This window comes from Mirounga leonina, unplaced genomic scaffold, assembly GCF_011800145.1.
Source record: "Mirounga leonina isolate KUSES-001 unplaced genomic scaffold, KU_Mleo_1.0 Mir_127, whole genome shotgun sequence".
NCBI classification, from domain to species: Eukaryota; Metazoa; Chordata; class Mammalia; order Carnivora; family Phocidae; genus Mirounga; species Mirounga leonina.
Genome location: NW_023270316.1, coordinates 9,876,650 through 9,890,241, shown reverse-complemented (window position 1 = coordinate 9,890,241; position 13,592 = coordinate 9,876,650). Strand labels below are relative to the sequence as shown.

At 40.5% G+C, this 13,592-nt stretch overlaps 2 protein-coding genes across 12 annotated transcripts in view; one reads left to right on the top strand and one right to left on the bottom strand.

The window, feature by feature from the left end:
- The window catches only part of ITGBL1 (integrin subunit beta like 1), a 338,383-nt gene that overhangs the window by 205,360 nt on the left and 119,431 nt on the right, over positions 1–13,592 (top strand). The window contains exon 12 of one of the 9 annotated variants that reach the window (XM_035003094.1): positions 2,114–2,754. The exons of the other annotated variants lie outside the window; for them this stretch is intronic. Within the exon in view, the coding sequence (XP_034858985.1) occupies positions 2,114–2,165 (52 nt within the window). The 3' untranslated portion in view covers positions 2,166–2,754. Of the gene's footprint in view, positions 1–2,113; positions 2,755–13,592 lie in introns of those variants that run through there. 9 annotated transcript variants of the gene reach the window in all.
- FGF14 (fibroblast growth factor 14) overlaps positions 3,633–13,592 on the bottom strand; it is a 596,396-nt gene continuing 586,436 nt past the window's right edge. For all 3 annotated transcript variants that reach the window (XM_035003100.1, XM_035003102.1, XM_035003101.1), the window contains 2 exons: positions 6,787–6,985; positions 3,633–3,769 (listed from right to left, as the gene is read on the bottom strand). In XM_035003100.1, the coding sequence (XP_034858991.1) occupies positions 3,633–3,769; positions 6,787–6,985 (336 nt within the window). The remainder of the gene's footprint in view (positions 3,770–6,786; positions 6,986–13,592) is intronic.

The following is a 13,592-nucleotide window of genomic DNA, read 5'->3' as shown; positions in this document are numbered from 1 at the left end:
CTTAAGGAACAAGAAGTTGTTGTTGTTGTTTTGTTTTCTAAAAGAAAACCAAATCTAACATTGGTCATCTCGAAAACATCTGACTGTTTTAGTGCTTTAGGCATTAAGTGAGCAACTGGCCCGGTGTGTTAAAAATACTCACTCTGCTTACTCTCCAAGAGGTAAATAATTAGAAGGACTGCAGCAGGAGTCTTGTTGGCCCATTTGTGGAGCTCCTAAAGCTATCTCCTATCCCCAAACACTGAGGGCAGGCAAATGTTTAGGGCAAGAATCCCTAAATTCTGCAGGATTTGTAACGAAATCTTGCTCAGTACCATTTTACTCTTTACATAGGGTGCACCATCTGCATCTCTTCCATAATTTTTCCAAGTAAAGTTGTAGCCAAATATTTTAGAAAGCAAACTTAAAAGAAAATAAAAGTGGTGTCCCCTGGAATATCAAAACAACGAACGTTCCCAAGGGTTGCAGAGGGGTGGGTGAAGCAATCAGCTACCGTAACAGAGCAGTAGAAGTAATCCTCCCCTACCAGATACGCATGCAAAAGGAATGTAACATTAGAGAGACTCGATGCAACTGACAAATGTACATGGAGGTACAAAACACACGGTCTGTAGATACAAATGAATTCCATCAGATTTACTATACAGAACATCAATGATGACAGATTGCACTTGCTTAACAACAGCAAACTTAATTTTTGAGGGGAAAAAATGGTGGCATCTTATCCCAGAAAAATAGCAAGAGAGGTATCATCAAAGAGCTAAAATTTTCTTTGGCATGGTCAAGGGGAACATTGAGTGTACCAACTTATTTACATGACATTTCTCTATATTCGTGGGTGAAGCAATGCCATTTTGTTACATAAAGTTGTTTGATGTTTTGTAATATGCCTTCATATCAGTATTTTATTCAGTATGTTGTATTTGCGAATACAACAAATGGTATTAAACACAGGAACTGTACAATGCAGACAGACTCTTTGCATGTAAATTGAATAGTACATACCAACAGTTCTTGATACACAGGTCTTACTACATGCAGTTCCTCAGTGCTGTCCTCGTCCCATGCAACAGGTGAGACCAGACACGAAGGAAACCGTCTAATTTACAAATAACAAGGACCCGTCGGCAATATGTCTAAACATATATTAGAAGAAAGTATTTGACATCCATTCATAGGGATAAATGCCCTTGGAGACAACTCATATACAAAACAAAACAGAGGTGCACATTGACATAAATCTCAGTCATTTACAAAAATAAATCTTGTCTTAATTTTAACCAATAAATAGGCTTGCGGGGGGAAAAAAAAATAGCAAGTAGGGCTGATTACCAAAAACCAATAGGTGGGGTTGTTCGGTGTGTACGTGTGTGTGTGTGTGTGTGTGTGTGTGTGTGTTGGGGCAAGCAGTGTCTATAAGCCCATCTAATTGGAATGTCAAGTTAAATAATTCGGTTTGCCACAGATTATAGAATACATGTCTCCCCTAAATAATTGGTTCGTGAAATCCATCTAATGGGTTTTAACTCATCCTGTTGAAAACAATAGGCTTTAAAATGGTGTCACAAGAAATCAAGAATGGTTGAAGGAATCGTTTTGTTGTATTCGTACTTTAGCATTATTGACAATAAATCTACTCAAACGTTATGCTAACTTTTTCTTTATTAAAATGAAATCCAATATGAAAATGAAGTAAGCATAAACAGTTAAATTTATACTAAATCTTTAATCAGCTAAGCAGGCCAAAATTTTTTAAATGCCGGGCAAGGGCTGTCATGGAGACTTAGGAACGCAGTGGCAAAATAATTTCCTGGGAAATACAGTGCAGATGCGGGGAGGGGGGGGAAGGGGAGAGGGGGGCGGGGGGGGGGATGGCGACTGGGTCAGCCTTCCTCATGGAAATAATCACAAGAGGCCAGTACATGATCCTGCGTATAGTTTTCTATAAATGAGGTTCAGTTTGGTCTCAGTTAACTCTTACGAGGAGGAAACATTGAATTTTATTAAGTATACACAGAGCTAACAAATATATTTCCAAACAGTTTCGTATTCCACATTTTGAAACTCCTTACAGCCCATCGTGAACGTTTTGCATGGTTTCTTCCCTGTGCAGTCAACCACTGGTGACCTTTCTTAGCGGTTGTCTTCCCTGCGCTCGGACTTAGGCAAAAGGAAATTAAGAAAAGCAAAATAAAACAAAAAGCAGAGCAATGGAGTGGACCAAAAACCTGATGTTTGAACGTGTTGGTTTGCCTTGAATTTTATCCAGAAGAATTCAACAGACTGCATTCTGAGCTCATGGCAAGGCACCTCACCCCAGCCGCTGGGCTATCGGGGCCCCGAGAAGCTGAGTTACAGGTATGGAGTGGTGAGACACACAGTACCTGACTCAGCATGCTGAGCTAAAAAAAATAGTTGTTCCTAATATGTCCGGTTTAAAAACTTGTCATTAAACACCAAAAATATTAAAGTCTAATTTAGTAACTAACGTTTGCATTGCTGCTGCAGAAAAGAACACAACAGCCGCCTTGCCCATGCTCTGCTGAGTATGAGTGGAACGCAGCCAGACCCGGGGATGGCATTCAGTTCGGGTCATTAAAAACCGGTAGGATTTTATCGGAAATGGATTTAGGTAGCGCAATTCTTGTAGGTTGTAATTATTGAATTTTCTTTTTTCTTTTTTCCAAATAACGAGGATCAGTAGATGAAAAATGAACCTTAATCAGGCCTACAAGGCCTACAGAGTTCTTTGGACCCACTTTCTCAAAAACCAGTGGGTCTTGCTCGCTGGGCAAGGCAAATGTTACCATTACCAGTAAGCTCGTGATATGTATAAAACACACACACACACACACGGAGAAACCGTAGGGGGAAGGTCAAACACATACGGTAGAGAGCTCCCCCCCGGACTGTGTTTGGCCCGTTTCCCACCCGGCAACGCCGACCTCAAGAACACAGGATCCGTACTGGATAGAGCGTGTATGTGTGTTTAATCGATAGTGGGAACCGAAGCGACACTCTCAATCTCTATGCGTGCAATCTGTAACACTAGGTTTGGGAGGCTTCCTGATTCCTTGATCGCTCTCCGAACTAGGCCAACTGCCACATTTAAGGTTTAGAGGAGTACAATCTCTGCAAAGGTCACAGACAGCGGAGCGAGCAGCCCTGTGAAAACGGGGAGAAGAGAAACCCATTAACAGCGCAGGTTTACAGCGTCTAACCAGGAATCACTCGGGAGTACGTTGTGCGGCGAAGTCGCACGGAAACACAGGGGTCTCGCGGGAACGGGACTCGAAAAGGACTGTGGGTAGCTGTCAGCAGGCAAGGTGTCGAGCGTACTTGTGGAGTGTGTCATTCCCATGAAGAGTCACGTCACAAAAGGTACTGAAAAGGCATTCCACATCTGGTAGGGCATTCCGCGGCCTGAGCTCGGCTGCCTGGCCAGGCGTCTTCGCGCTCCGGGCGCGCGACGGTGGAGCGGTGTCGCTCGCAGCCAAGACGTTCGAGACAGGCGAGAGCAAGCCTCGGCTCGCCTCCGGCCGCCGCTCAGCCACGGCGCGGGAACGTCTGGCCGGGATAAATCACTCCACTGTGCTCAGGACGAGAAAGTCACAACACCCGCGAGGATCTGGCTATGTCGTCTTACTCTTGTTGACTGGTTTGCCGCCGTTCATTATTGCCGACGCGCTTGTGCTCTTACTCGGCGTCACCCCGGCCTTCGGGGCCGTTTCTCCGACGTCATGCAAAGAGGGTTCTCGGTACATGGCAACTGGCGACCGGCGCGAGCGCATGAAGGAAGGAGGGAAGGAGACATGACCTGGTTAGGTTCGAGCGTGGCCAGGCCCCCCCCCGCGCAGCAGAGGGAACTGCTGTGTCGAAGCCGTCATTCCCCTCCCCGGCCCCGGGCAGCAACGACTTCCTGCGCATTCTCTGCTTTACGGAACTAAAATACGGACACGGGTGCGCTGGGCCTTCGTCTACGAGGCGAGGCGTAAACAGGAGCTGGGCCTCTCCGTGCGCCTTGCGTCTGAGGCGCATGCGCGCGCGCACAGGGGGGGCCGGGCGAGCGCTTAACCTACTTCGCTTTGCGCAACTGGGACAGCGCAGACCTCCCTTCCAGGGCACGCCCATGTCAAGCCCTGAACCCCCTCGTTCCCGTTCACCTTTTCGAGGCCAGGTACATACCCCCTAGGTCATTACATTATTTTTCTCTCAAGTGGTTCAAAAGCAACACGATCACTCTAGTGTCAACTCCAAAGCCATCCCCAAGCAATGACCAGCATCTCAGTTTCCTGAAGCCGGGGCCTCCCGGAGATCAGCCTTTAGATTTCCTCTCCCTCCATCATGGAAACTGAAGGCCCGGGGGGGGGGGGGGGGCATTTTGTATTTTTATGCCTCGTTTTCTGATAGCTTGTTGAAAATAAGGCAGAAGCACAGAGTGACAGGAGGGCAAGTGGGAGCCATGTGCAAGTGAGCACGGAGGAGTTGCTTGAGGGGTATCCCGTGGCGCAGTTAATCACAACAGTTCGTGTGGCTTTTTGGCAACTGACTCTAGGGAATCCTGTGCTAGGACATGGAAGACTGACTTGGGGGAAATCAGCCGAGCTAGAATCATCTGCCATCAGAAATGCTGGTGGATTAGAGCTGTCTAACCTGCTGTTTAGGCTTTGGAGAGTGTTTTGTTTATACGATATTTCAGGAAGAGACTCACTCTGTCTCTTCACGGTCGGGTGGGTGGACTATCATAGTGGTAGATCTATAGCTCTTGGATCGATGCACTATGTGGATTCTCAGCAGCACACAGCTCTGAAAGCGCCTATGTACACCAGACCTGCATGAGATGAGTCGGCAAGGTACTAAAAGGGATTAATCCATATCCCTGAAGCGCTTTCCAATCTCTCACTCCCGCTACTAATTCAATTAGGAGACAATGGCGTCAGAGCATTAACCTTGACTGTCCATGCGGTGAAGTTGTGTAAGAGATATGAATGCCCCAGAGCATCAGTGATTAAATCGAGTACCTAATTTGCCCTAACGTTTCCAGTCATATAATTTACATCCTGTATGGGATTTGAAAGTTTGAAATTAATCTTCCTCTATAAATTACACTATGTGATAACCTCCGTCATTATAATACCCCCTTAATTATTTTTAGGGTGCTTCTGTCTGTTAATTATTTGAAAATACTGTTTCTCTCTGCCTCTGAAGTCCATGAACGCACAACACACACATACACACAACTGTTCAGTGTATGATTCAAATGCCAAGTGGTATTATTACACCCAACATCTCAGTCTTAGATATTTCCTGCTAGGTATATAAAAATATCTGGTCTCCAGCTTTTGCCTCAGTTAAGAGACATAAAGGCCCTTTTGGTTTTCATTATGTCTATGCAGCTAGAAGATAAGGTTTTAGAATTTAGTTAGTTCATATCTGTTCATATTCAGAACAAAAGTTAATGCAAAGAGACAAAGCAAGGTGGCAAATAAACAAGATCTATGGACTTGGTTTTCAAATGTTTCACTTGCATTTGAATATTGGTGAGTCTGATGGTCTCGATTCATGTAAAACAGTAAGGCCAAATCGCAGAGGTGTTACTTTGGAAGGACAGTAAAACCCTCTCACTTCTTATTTCTACTCTAATTCTACTCTGATGATCTATCATATAATGAGAATAATTCACTCATATTTCAGACTCTGGTATAATTTTTCCTTTCCTAGACAGGCCCTTGTGGCTAATTGTTTAGGTTTCAATGACTTGTTCTATAGGCAAATTTAGTTATGGGGACAGTAAGCCATCATTGTTGAAATTATAAAGATGGTATTAACCAACAAGAGTGGTTTTCCAAACATAGGCAAACTGAAAGCTGAATTATACATCCACAAATAATTAATAATTAACCTTTAATATTTAGAATTATCTTATTCCTATAGAGAAGATGGATTATAAAACCAATATACATTTTCTCTTGATGGCTAAACCTTTCCTCTAGGAACAAAAAACAAAAAGAAAATCAAACTAAGTTAGATGAAAGTGTTTATTGAGTTATTGTAGATCTGCTTTTCTGCGAAAGGTAGAAGTATTTGAATAGACAACACTTTTGAAATGCCTCAAGATCAATTTTTTTTTTCTAGTTCTCGAATACTATATAGATAAGGTAAAGGGCACTTCTGGGAGAATCCTTAATGAAAAAGGTGCAGAAGTTTCTGATTAATTAGCAACACTTTATAGTGTGCTCTCTGGGAATCTGATCAAAGTGAACGTGAAAGCTTCATTGTTTACAGGTGAATATAGAAGAAGGCAGGGCCATAGCCGAGTTTACTAAACAAGTGTACAGCTGGAAGGGAGACAGCTGACATCAACAAGCTCTTTAAAGGCCAAGAGATTAACTCTTTATTCTCTCTAATTATAGTAATTCACAAGTATGTGATTATTTTAGCTGGAGACCATCAAAATGGGCAAATACTTATATTCCATAATTTTCAAAACTTAGCTATATGTGTATATATGTGATATATTTTTATATACTCCGTCAATTTGTGTATATATGTATATGTGTGTATATATTATATATCTATAAAATGTATAAACACACACACATGTATATAAAGTGTACAAATCTTAAATTCATAATTTAAGTAGACATTTGTGTGACAGCCACCCAGATCAAGATACGGAAAATTTCCAGCATTCACTTGAGGGTTCCTTGTGGCCAATGTAGAGTCAGCAATGGGAAAAATAAACGTGTCACAGACTGAGAGGGATAATGTTCACATAACACTCACCTTCCAATGGCTTGGGTAGAAAATGAGCTGCTGGTTTGGTTTTCTTTACTCTGTTTCCTTTCATGACTTGCCCTTCCTTATTCAATCCCAAAAACCAGGCTCTACCAGATTCCTGTTGTCTGTATAGCATAGATGAGTAGATTACATAATAGTTTTCAAAAACAGATTCTTTAAACTTGCATTCGGGGGTAAAAAGTTCCTGTCGAGAGAAGAGGAAGAAAAAACAGTTAGAGAAAAGAATGGGAGCTTCTCTGAACTTTTTCTTTATTCCTCCAGAAACTTGTCCGCCAGGCTGAAGGAGTCAGCTCTGGGGCAGGGATGACCTGGCCGCACCTCGTCCTGCATGAACTCTTTGTCCGTGTACTTTTCCCAATATACAATGAATAGAGAAGAATCTGCTACTCCTGGGAATATATGCATAGGCGACAGTATGCATGTCTTTTTGTAGGAAACTAGGAGACCTGAGCAAACTCAGAACAGTCTTGTTGAAACAGAATACAATTCAACCAGAATATAACCAGAAAAAGCACAACAAAGTAGCATCATATATTTACCATAGGCTAAACAAAAATAAAATCTATACTTATGGTATTTGCTCATCTATTTTCAATATTTCCATAGGAATCATTATATGCTACCCTGATAGTCGCTAGCCGTGCCCTGGATCACTGATATATAGGATGATAACGTTTTACCTACAAAGACACAAACGGAAACCTGACACCAAAACCATGAGGATCAGCGGGCGCACAAACTAGCCGCTGGAGCTGAGGCTGGATGTTGTGTTAGGGAGCTGTAGTGACAGGAGCTAGAAATAAAGATCAATTCCAGGCTTTGGAACTCCACTGGAATTCTTGAAGAGAAACATCAGAAGCTGCCCTGACTGCTGTCCACCCGGCGTTTCTGGAGAGGGTAACATGAATTAAGTGCCATGACCCTCAAAGCCACGATCCCCACCGATGGGCAGCACAAAGCTTACTACCTTATGATTATCATTAATGACATAAATATTCATAGGCGACTTTTACAGACTTCTAAACTTTAGCCGACAAAGGCATTTCTGACACACCTCTATTAAAAATAATTTAAGGGACGCCTGGGTGGCTCAGTCGGTTAAGCTGCTGCCTTCGGGATCCTGGGATCGAGCCCCGCATCAGGCTCCTTGCTCAATGGGGAGTCTGCTTCTCCCTCTGCCTGCCACCTCCCTGCTTGTGCGTTCTCTCTCTCTCTCTGACAAATAAATAAAATCTTTAAAAAATAATAATAATTTAAAAATTCAACCTTCCTAATTATAGACATGGAAGCCACCTAACTTGTCTTTGTGGCTATTTTAAATAGTTCAACACTGTGCTATTTTATATATATGAAATATAGATGCAAAAACAGAGCTTTCTTATCACTGATCTTTTAAAAAATACCACTGTTCTTGAAAAAAAATTCACCTTAATAGATTTTTATGACTGCAGAAAATAACTTTTCTTTTCAAACGTTATTTTCTGTATACATTCTGAAAAACACATCCTTTAGGGACTAAAAATAAAACTTGTCAGAGTTAAAGTTATGCTAACCATAATAAGGAATGTGACATTATTGCCTGTAGAAAGGTTCTTCCAATATTTCTCATGAGAGTGTGAATTATCAAATGGTGTCTCTTGCAGGATACAATTTATTCAGAGTGCCCCATTACTTACTTTAAATCACTGAAAGCTAATAGTTTTCCCCGGGGGAACAGGTTTTGTTATTGGCAGATGCTTCTCATGACAAAGATAAACAGATCCAGTGATTAATTCGATGAGATTAAAAGTAGCCAAAAGATGGGCTTAGACACTCCCAAAGGAACTTACGTAGGCCTTCATTTCTTCTAGATGATGCTAGCTCAGGTTTGAATGAGATCCCATCTAAATAAATGTTCTGGCTTTCCATTAAATCCTATTTTTCCAAATATCACCTCATTACTTCTCTTGCTAATAAACGACAGTCTCGGTTAATCAGGCCATGGCACAGAGGGACAACTGACTAAAGGGTGCGTGTTCATGCATTTGTGGTGAGGGAAATAAAGTGGAATGCTATAAAGCTGGTTTGTCCTCAAAAGACTAGTAAGTACAACATATTGTTTGAATGCGCACCTTCCATGACAGATTAGACTTCAGTGTGTCACTTGTCTTTTACTGAGACAGGCCAAGGCATCCATCCGAGTATATTACTTGAGACGAGTTAAAACTCATCTCAAAACCAGCTGGGAGTGGAGTGGCGAAAAGCTGACTGGATAGACCATGCCATTGGCTGACCTTTACCCAGAGACACCAGGGCCTCTAGCTCTGGAAAAACAGTTCCACAGAGAAGTCAACCTACTCCCATCTGATCCCCCACTGTCGGGATGCAGGATGACAGCATTACCATCAGCAAATGAGGTATGCAGGGTCTTTTCTCTAAGTTGCATATGAAAGAGAACGAAGAGCCTAGATGAGGGAGAAGTCATTTGTTCTCAGAGTATACCTTAAGGACATCTGACACTAAGTCTTTTTAGATAAAATGTTTGTCTCTGGGGACTCTGAACAAGTCATTCCACATCCTCTTTCTGGGAGCTGGGCCAGTGACTTCACAGATATATGGATAGGAAGGTAGATTAATGTGATAGGGGCTTGGACTCTCTGATAATTACATAGGCTTTCTTACGAGCACGAGGTAGATAGGCAGACATCCCTTCTTGAATAAGCAAGGGAATAATGACATAGCCCGATGAGTATTTTATGGACACACATCTATTGCCAATGCAGAGGCAGGTTCTGAGACATTAGCAACACTCATACACTGACATGTTGAAGCCCAATCTCTTGCAAAATGGACCGGAAAATTGTACAACATGCATATATGTATGTTCACTTTAGTAACTAGCATTAAAATAATTATCAAGAGAGAAATATCACCAGAATTATGACGCATTGTTAAATTGAGTTCTGAACCTCCCAGTAGCCCAGACGGAAACAGAATGTCCATATGTTCTAAAAATTCTTGAAGAGAGAAAATCTTTTCTTTTTCTCGGGACTAACTTCTAAAAGGTATTTCCTTGCAAGGAAAAAGTGGCATTGAGCGAATGAACAAAACATAACACAGAAACATACGTGTTCTCGATAATAACCATACAGTTAACCCGGTCACAGTTTTGTGTCTGAGTCCCACAGTATGCTTCGGGGGACAGATGGACTGAAAAGTCCCCAGGTGGACACTGTAGCTGATGAGATCCCTGGGGGACATGTGCCCAGCAGGGGTCACAAACTCAATGCCTCTACTGACCAGGTGGACACGAGAGAGAAGCGCCTGCTATGAGGTTACATGTGCCCCCTACTCGGGCTCAGTGTTGAAGAGACAGAATGGTAGAAAAGAAAAACCTTAGATCTTTAGTTAAGTCTGGTTTTCCAAAGGAAATAAGAAAATCAGGTTTCTAGATAAAATTTCCTTTTAATGGTGGCAACTATTTCTTAGTTCTTGTTTTTGTTTTTCGATAGTGTGCAGACCAAGGGTCAGAGATGGGACCCATGAGCCTGAGGTGTGAGACCCCCAACATAGAGAAGCCAAAGTACTAAAGAAAGAAGGAACCCCAGGTGGCTTAGCAACGCAGCCCTAACCAACCGTATGGTTTTGATACATTTGAGTAATACGATGAGAGCACCAGTGAAATGCTCTAAAACCGGCAGTGATAATATGAGAATGCTTATTTAAATTTAAGCTTAAATATAAGCTCTCAGAGACTGCCAAAACGAAATAGATACGGAGTTTGGTGTGTCTTTTCCTCGTCTTGCCTGCCTATATTTAGAACCCCCGATACCACAACAAAATCAACAACAGTTGAGTTCCAGCAGAAGCTTAGGTATTAATTTGCACCACTGCCAGATGAAATCATCCACTCATAGAATAGACAAACAGAACAATTAGACAAAAATTTCATATCTCCCTTTATGTTGTGGTTGTTCTCAATTGAAAGCACCATCTGTGGTGTACTTATCGATCTTAACAGTAGGGGCAGAATCCCTCTTCCGAGGGAAATGCCTTTGTTTAGGAAAATACCCTGATGGGCCATTTGCATGTACAAAGCAAGGCTTCTGGGTTCAGGATGAAAGAAGAGGGTGGAGGGAAGGGAAGGCCCATGTTCCATAATCCATACCAGGAATAGCTATAAACCCAGATAACTCAGGATTAACCATAACCTAAGAACGAGAAGTGACTGTGAGGATCTAAGTCAGTGGTCCAGCAAACTACAGACCAAGGGCCAGATATAGCTGCTTGCCTGTTCTTGCAGCTCACACTCTGAAGTTCAGGGGTGAATTGTTGAGACAGAGATGGTCTGGCCTGCAAAGTCTACAGTGTTCGCTGTATGGTGATTTGCCAAAAATTTTTGCCAACTCTGATCTAAGGTACATTTTGAGGACTTCGCAATCTAGGTAAATGGGGAGGGGCTGTTCATCTCATTTCAAATTACTGAAGAGCTAAGTATTCCCAAACTGAACTTGGATTGCACTTATTTTCATGTATACAAATGTAAACCATTTGAGTGAGAATTTTCATGAGTTTCGTCCCTGGAAAAACCCGTACAGTGTATTATGAGCTGGGGTTTCTGGTAAGGATACACAAGTAGTAGCCTGCAAATTCCTTCAGTCCCAGCATCATCTAGGACTAAATGAAAATTTATGTTTTGGTTAATATCTACAAGTTTGCCTACCAACAGCACCACCACCACCTCCATTGTTTCCAAAGGAAAATATAAAAATAGGCATTCCAGATCAATTTACAGCATTTATTAGAATACATGGCAAATCTAAAATAAATTAAAAAGAGAGGGTAGGGAAATATTCGACATACACTAGCACATAGCACATAATAAACACACAATAAGTAATTGCTGTTAATATTCTATTAACCTCTATATTTCAGAGTCATCAAAAAGCTCAGTCCCCTCCCATCAACATCTCAGTAATGACTCTGACCCTGAACTTTGGAGTATTTCTCCCCAGGCTTAAGCTGAGAGAAAGAGGGAGGCTCAGATTCCAAGTTCTTCCTTGAAGAACAGTAACAAATCATAAAGATTTCTTGCAAATGTCAAATAAGATAATAGAGGTGCAAAATGATTTGTAAACTATACATTGAGTTGTAAACTCTAGTTATATTGATAGTTATATTTATAAGCTATACATAGAATCGCAAAGTGCAACTCGAACGTTCACTGATATTATGGACAGTGAAGTAGTGATTTAATTATTCCTTCTAGGTTTCAACACAACAGACACTCCTACATACAGGAATCCCAAAGATCCATTTAACCAGAATTCTCAGTTTTTTTCTTCCTTTTCTACTCTTCAGAGATGTCATCTACTAGAATTTGTAGAATTCTCTGAGGTCAGCAGAGAATTATTCCATTCTCCTTCACCTCTGTAGTTTCAAAATCAATGATATGCTTTAATGATACCGCTCTGATCCTGGCCAGCTCTAAAAAAGAAATATGAAGCACCCTTAAGATTACATATAAGGGAAGCATGTTCTGACCTTTTAGAAGAATTTACAGTCGTGAATTTGGGGACAAAACAGAATTTGTAGTTAACACTCAAAAGCAGACAATTGAGTTAACTAACGTATTTACCTGAAACTCTACATAATCAAATATTCATAATATTAGACTATGACGAATGCCTACAGGAAGAAAAAAAATTAGCCAATTGTTTGTGCGTGTACTTCAAACTAAAGCATAATTACATTTGTGTTTAAGAGACAGCTTTCATTTGATTACAGGACCCAGTGGTTTGAAGTATATTCTCACCAACAAAGAAGTCTCTTGGTACTTATATTTATAGGTCCAGAAGCTGTACTTAAGTAGTTTCTGGAGAAAAAAATTGTAAATGAAGACATTTTCTTTTTCTTTCTTTTTGCTGGAAAGATACTATTTGACATTTAGAGACATTATAAATACAGAGATTTATCTTTAGACATAGTAATTGATATATTTATTAAATATATTTTTAATTTGTTATATAATATTGAATAAATATTTTCTTTTTATGACTTATTGACATACTTGCTTAGAATTGTGGCAAGAACACAATTTATTTATTGTAATGATTAAGTATTAAATAATTTAATTATTTTATTTATTTAGATAACTGTGTTTTTGTATATTTTCATATATATTATATATACATATATAAAAATCTTTAAATATATACATAAGGAGAATATAGGTATGTCCCTGCTATTCAGGGACTAAATAGCAACTTCACCTGGCATTTGGCAGAGATGCAGAATCTGGAGCCCCATTGCAGACCTACCAAATCAGAATTTGCATTTTAACAAGACTCCAGGTGATCTGTATGCATATTAGAGTTTGGGAAGCATTGGAATACGTTCCTATTACCATTAATAAATTAATAAATGTTCACAGATTTTTAGAAAATATCAAACTGGTATCAATCATAAGCTTGCTACCATTTCTTAACATTAGTATAAAATTTATTAAGGCCAGAAAATGGAAACAAATAAAAATATGAAGTATTTACAGCACATCTTTAATTAAGAAATTTTAAGATTATAAGGAAAAACATGTGCCAACTGGTTCTCTAACGTTAAATCTGTTTTCTCTAGAATATAGACATGGTTAAATTCTGAAAATAATAATGCTTGTAACATGAACAGATGGTATCAGTGCTTTAAATATTAGCAAAAAACTTATAAAATAAATACGCTTAAGAAAGTATTGATACAAAAAAAAAAAAGAAAGTATTGATACAACCATACACCACCCTTACATATCTGTCGGTGCA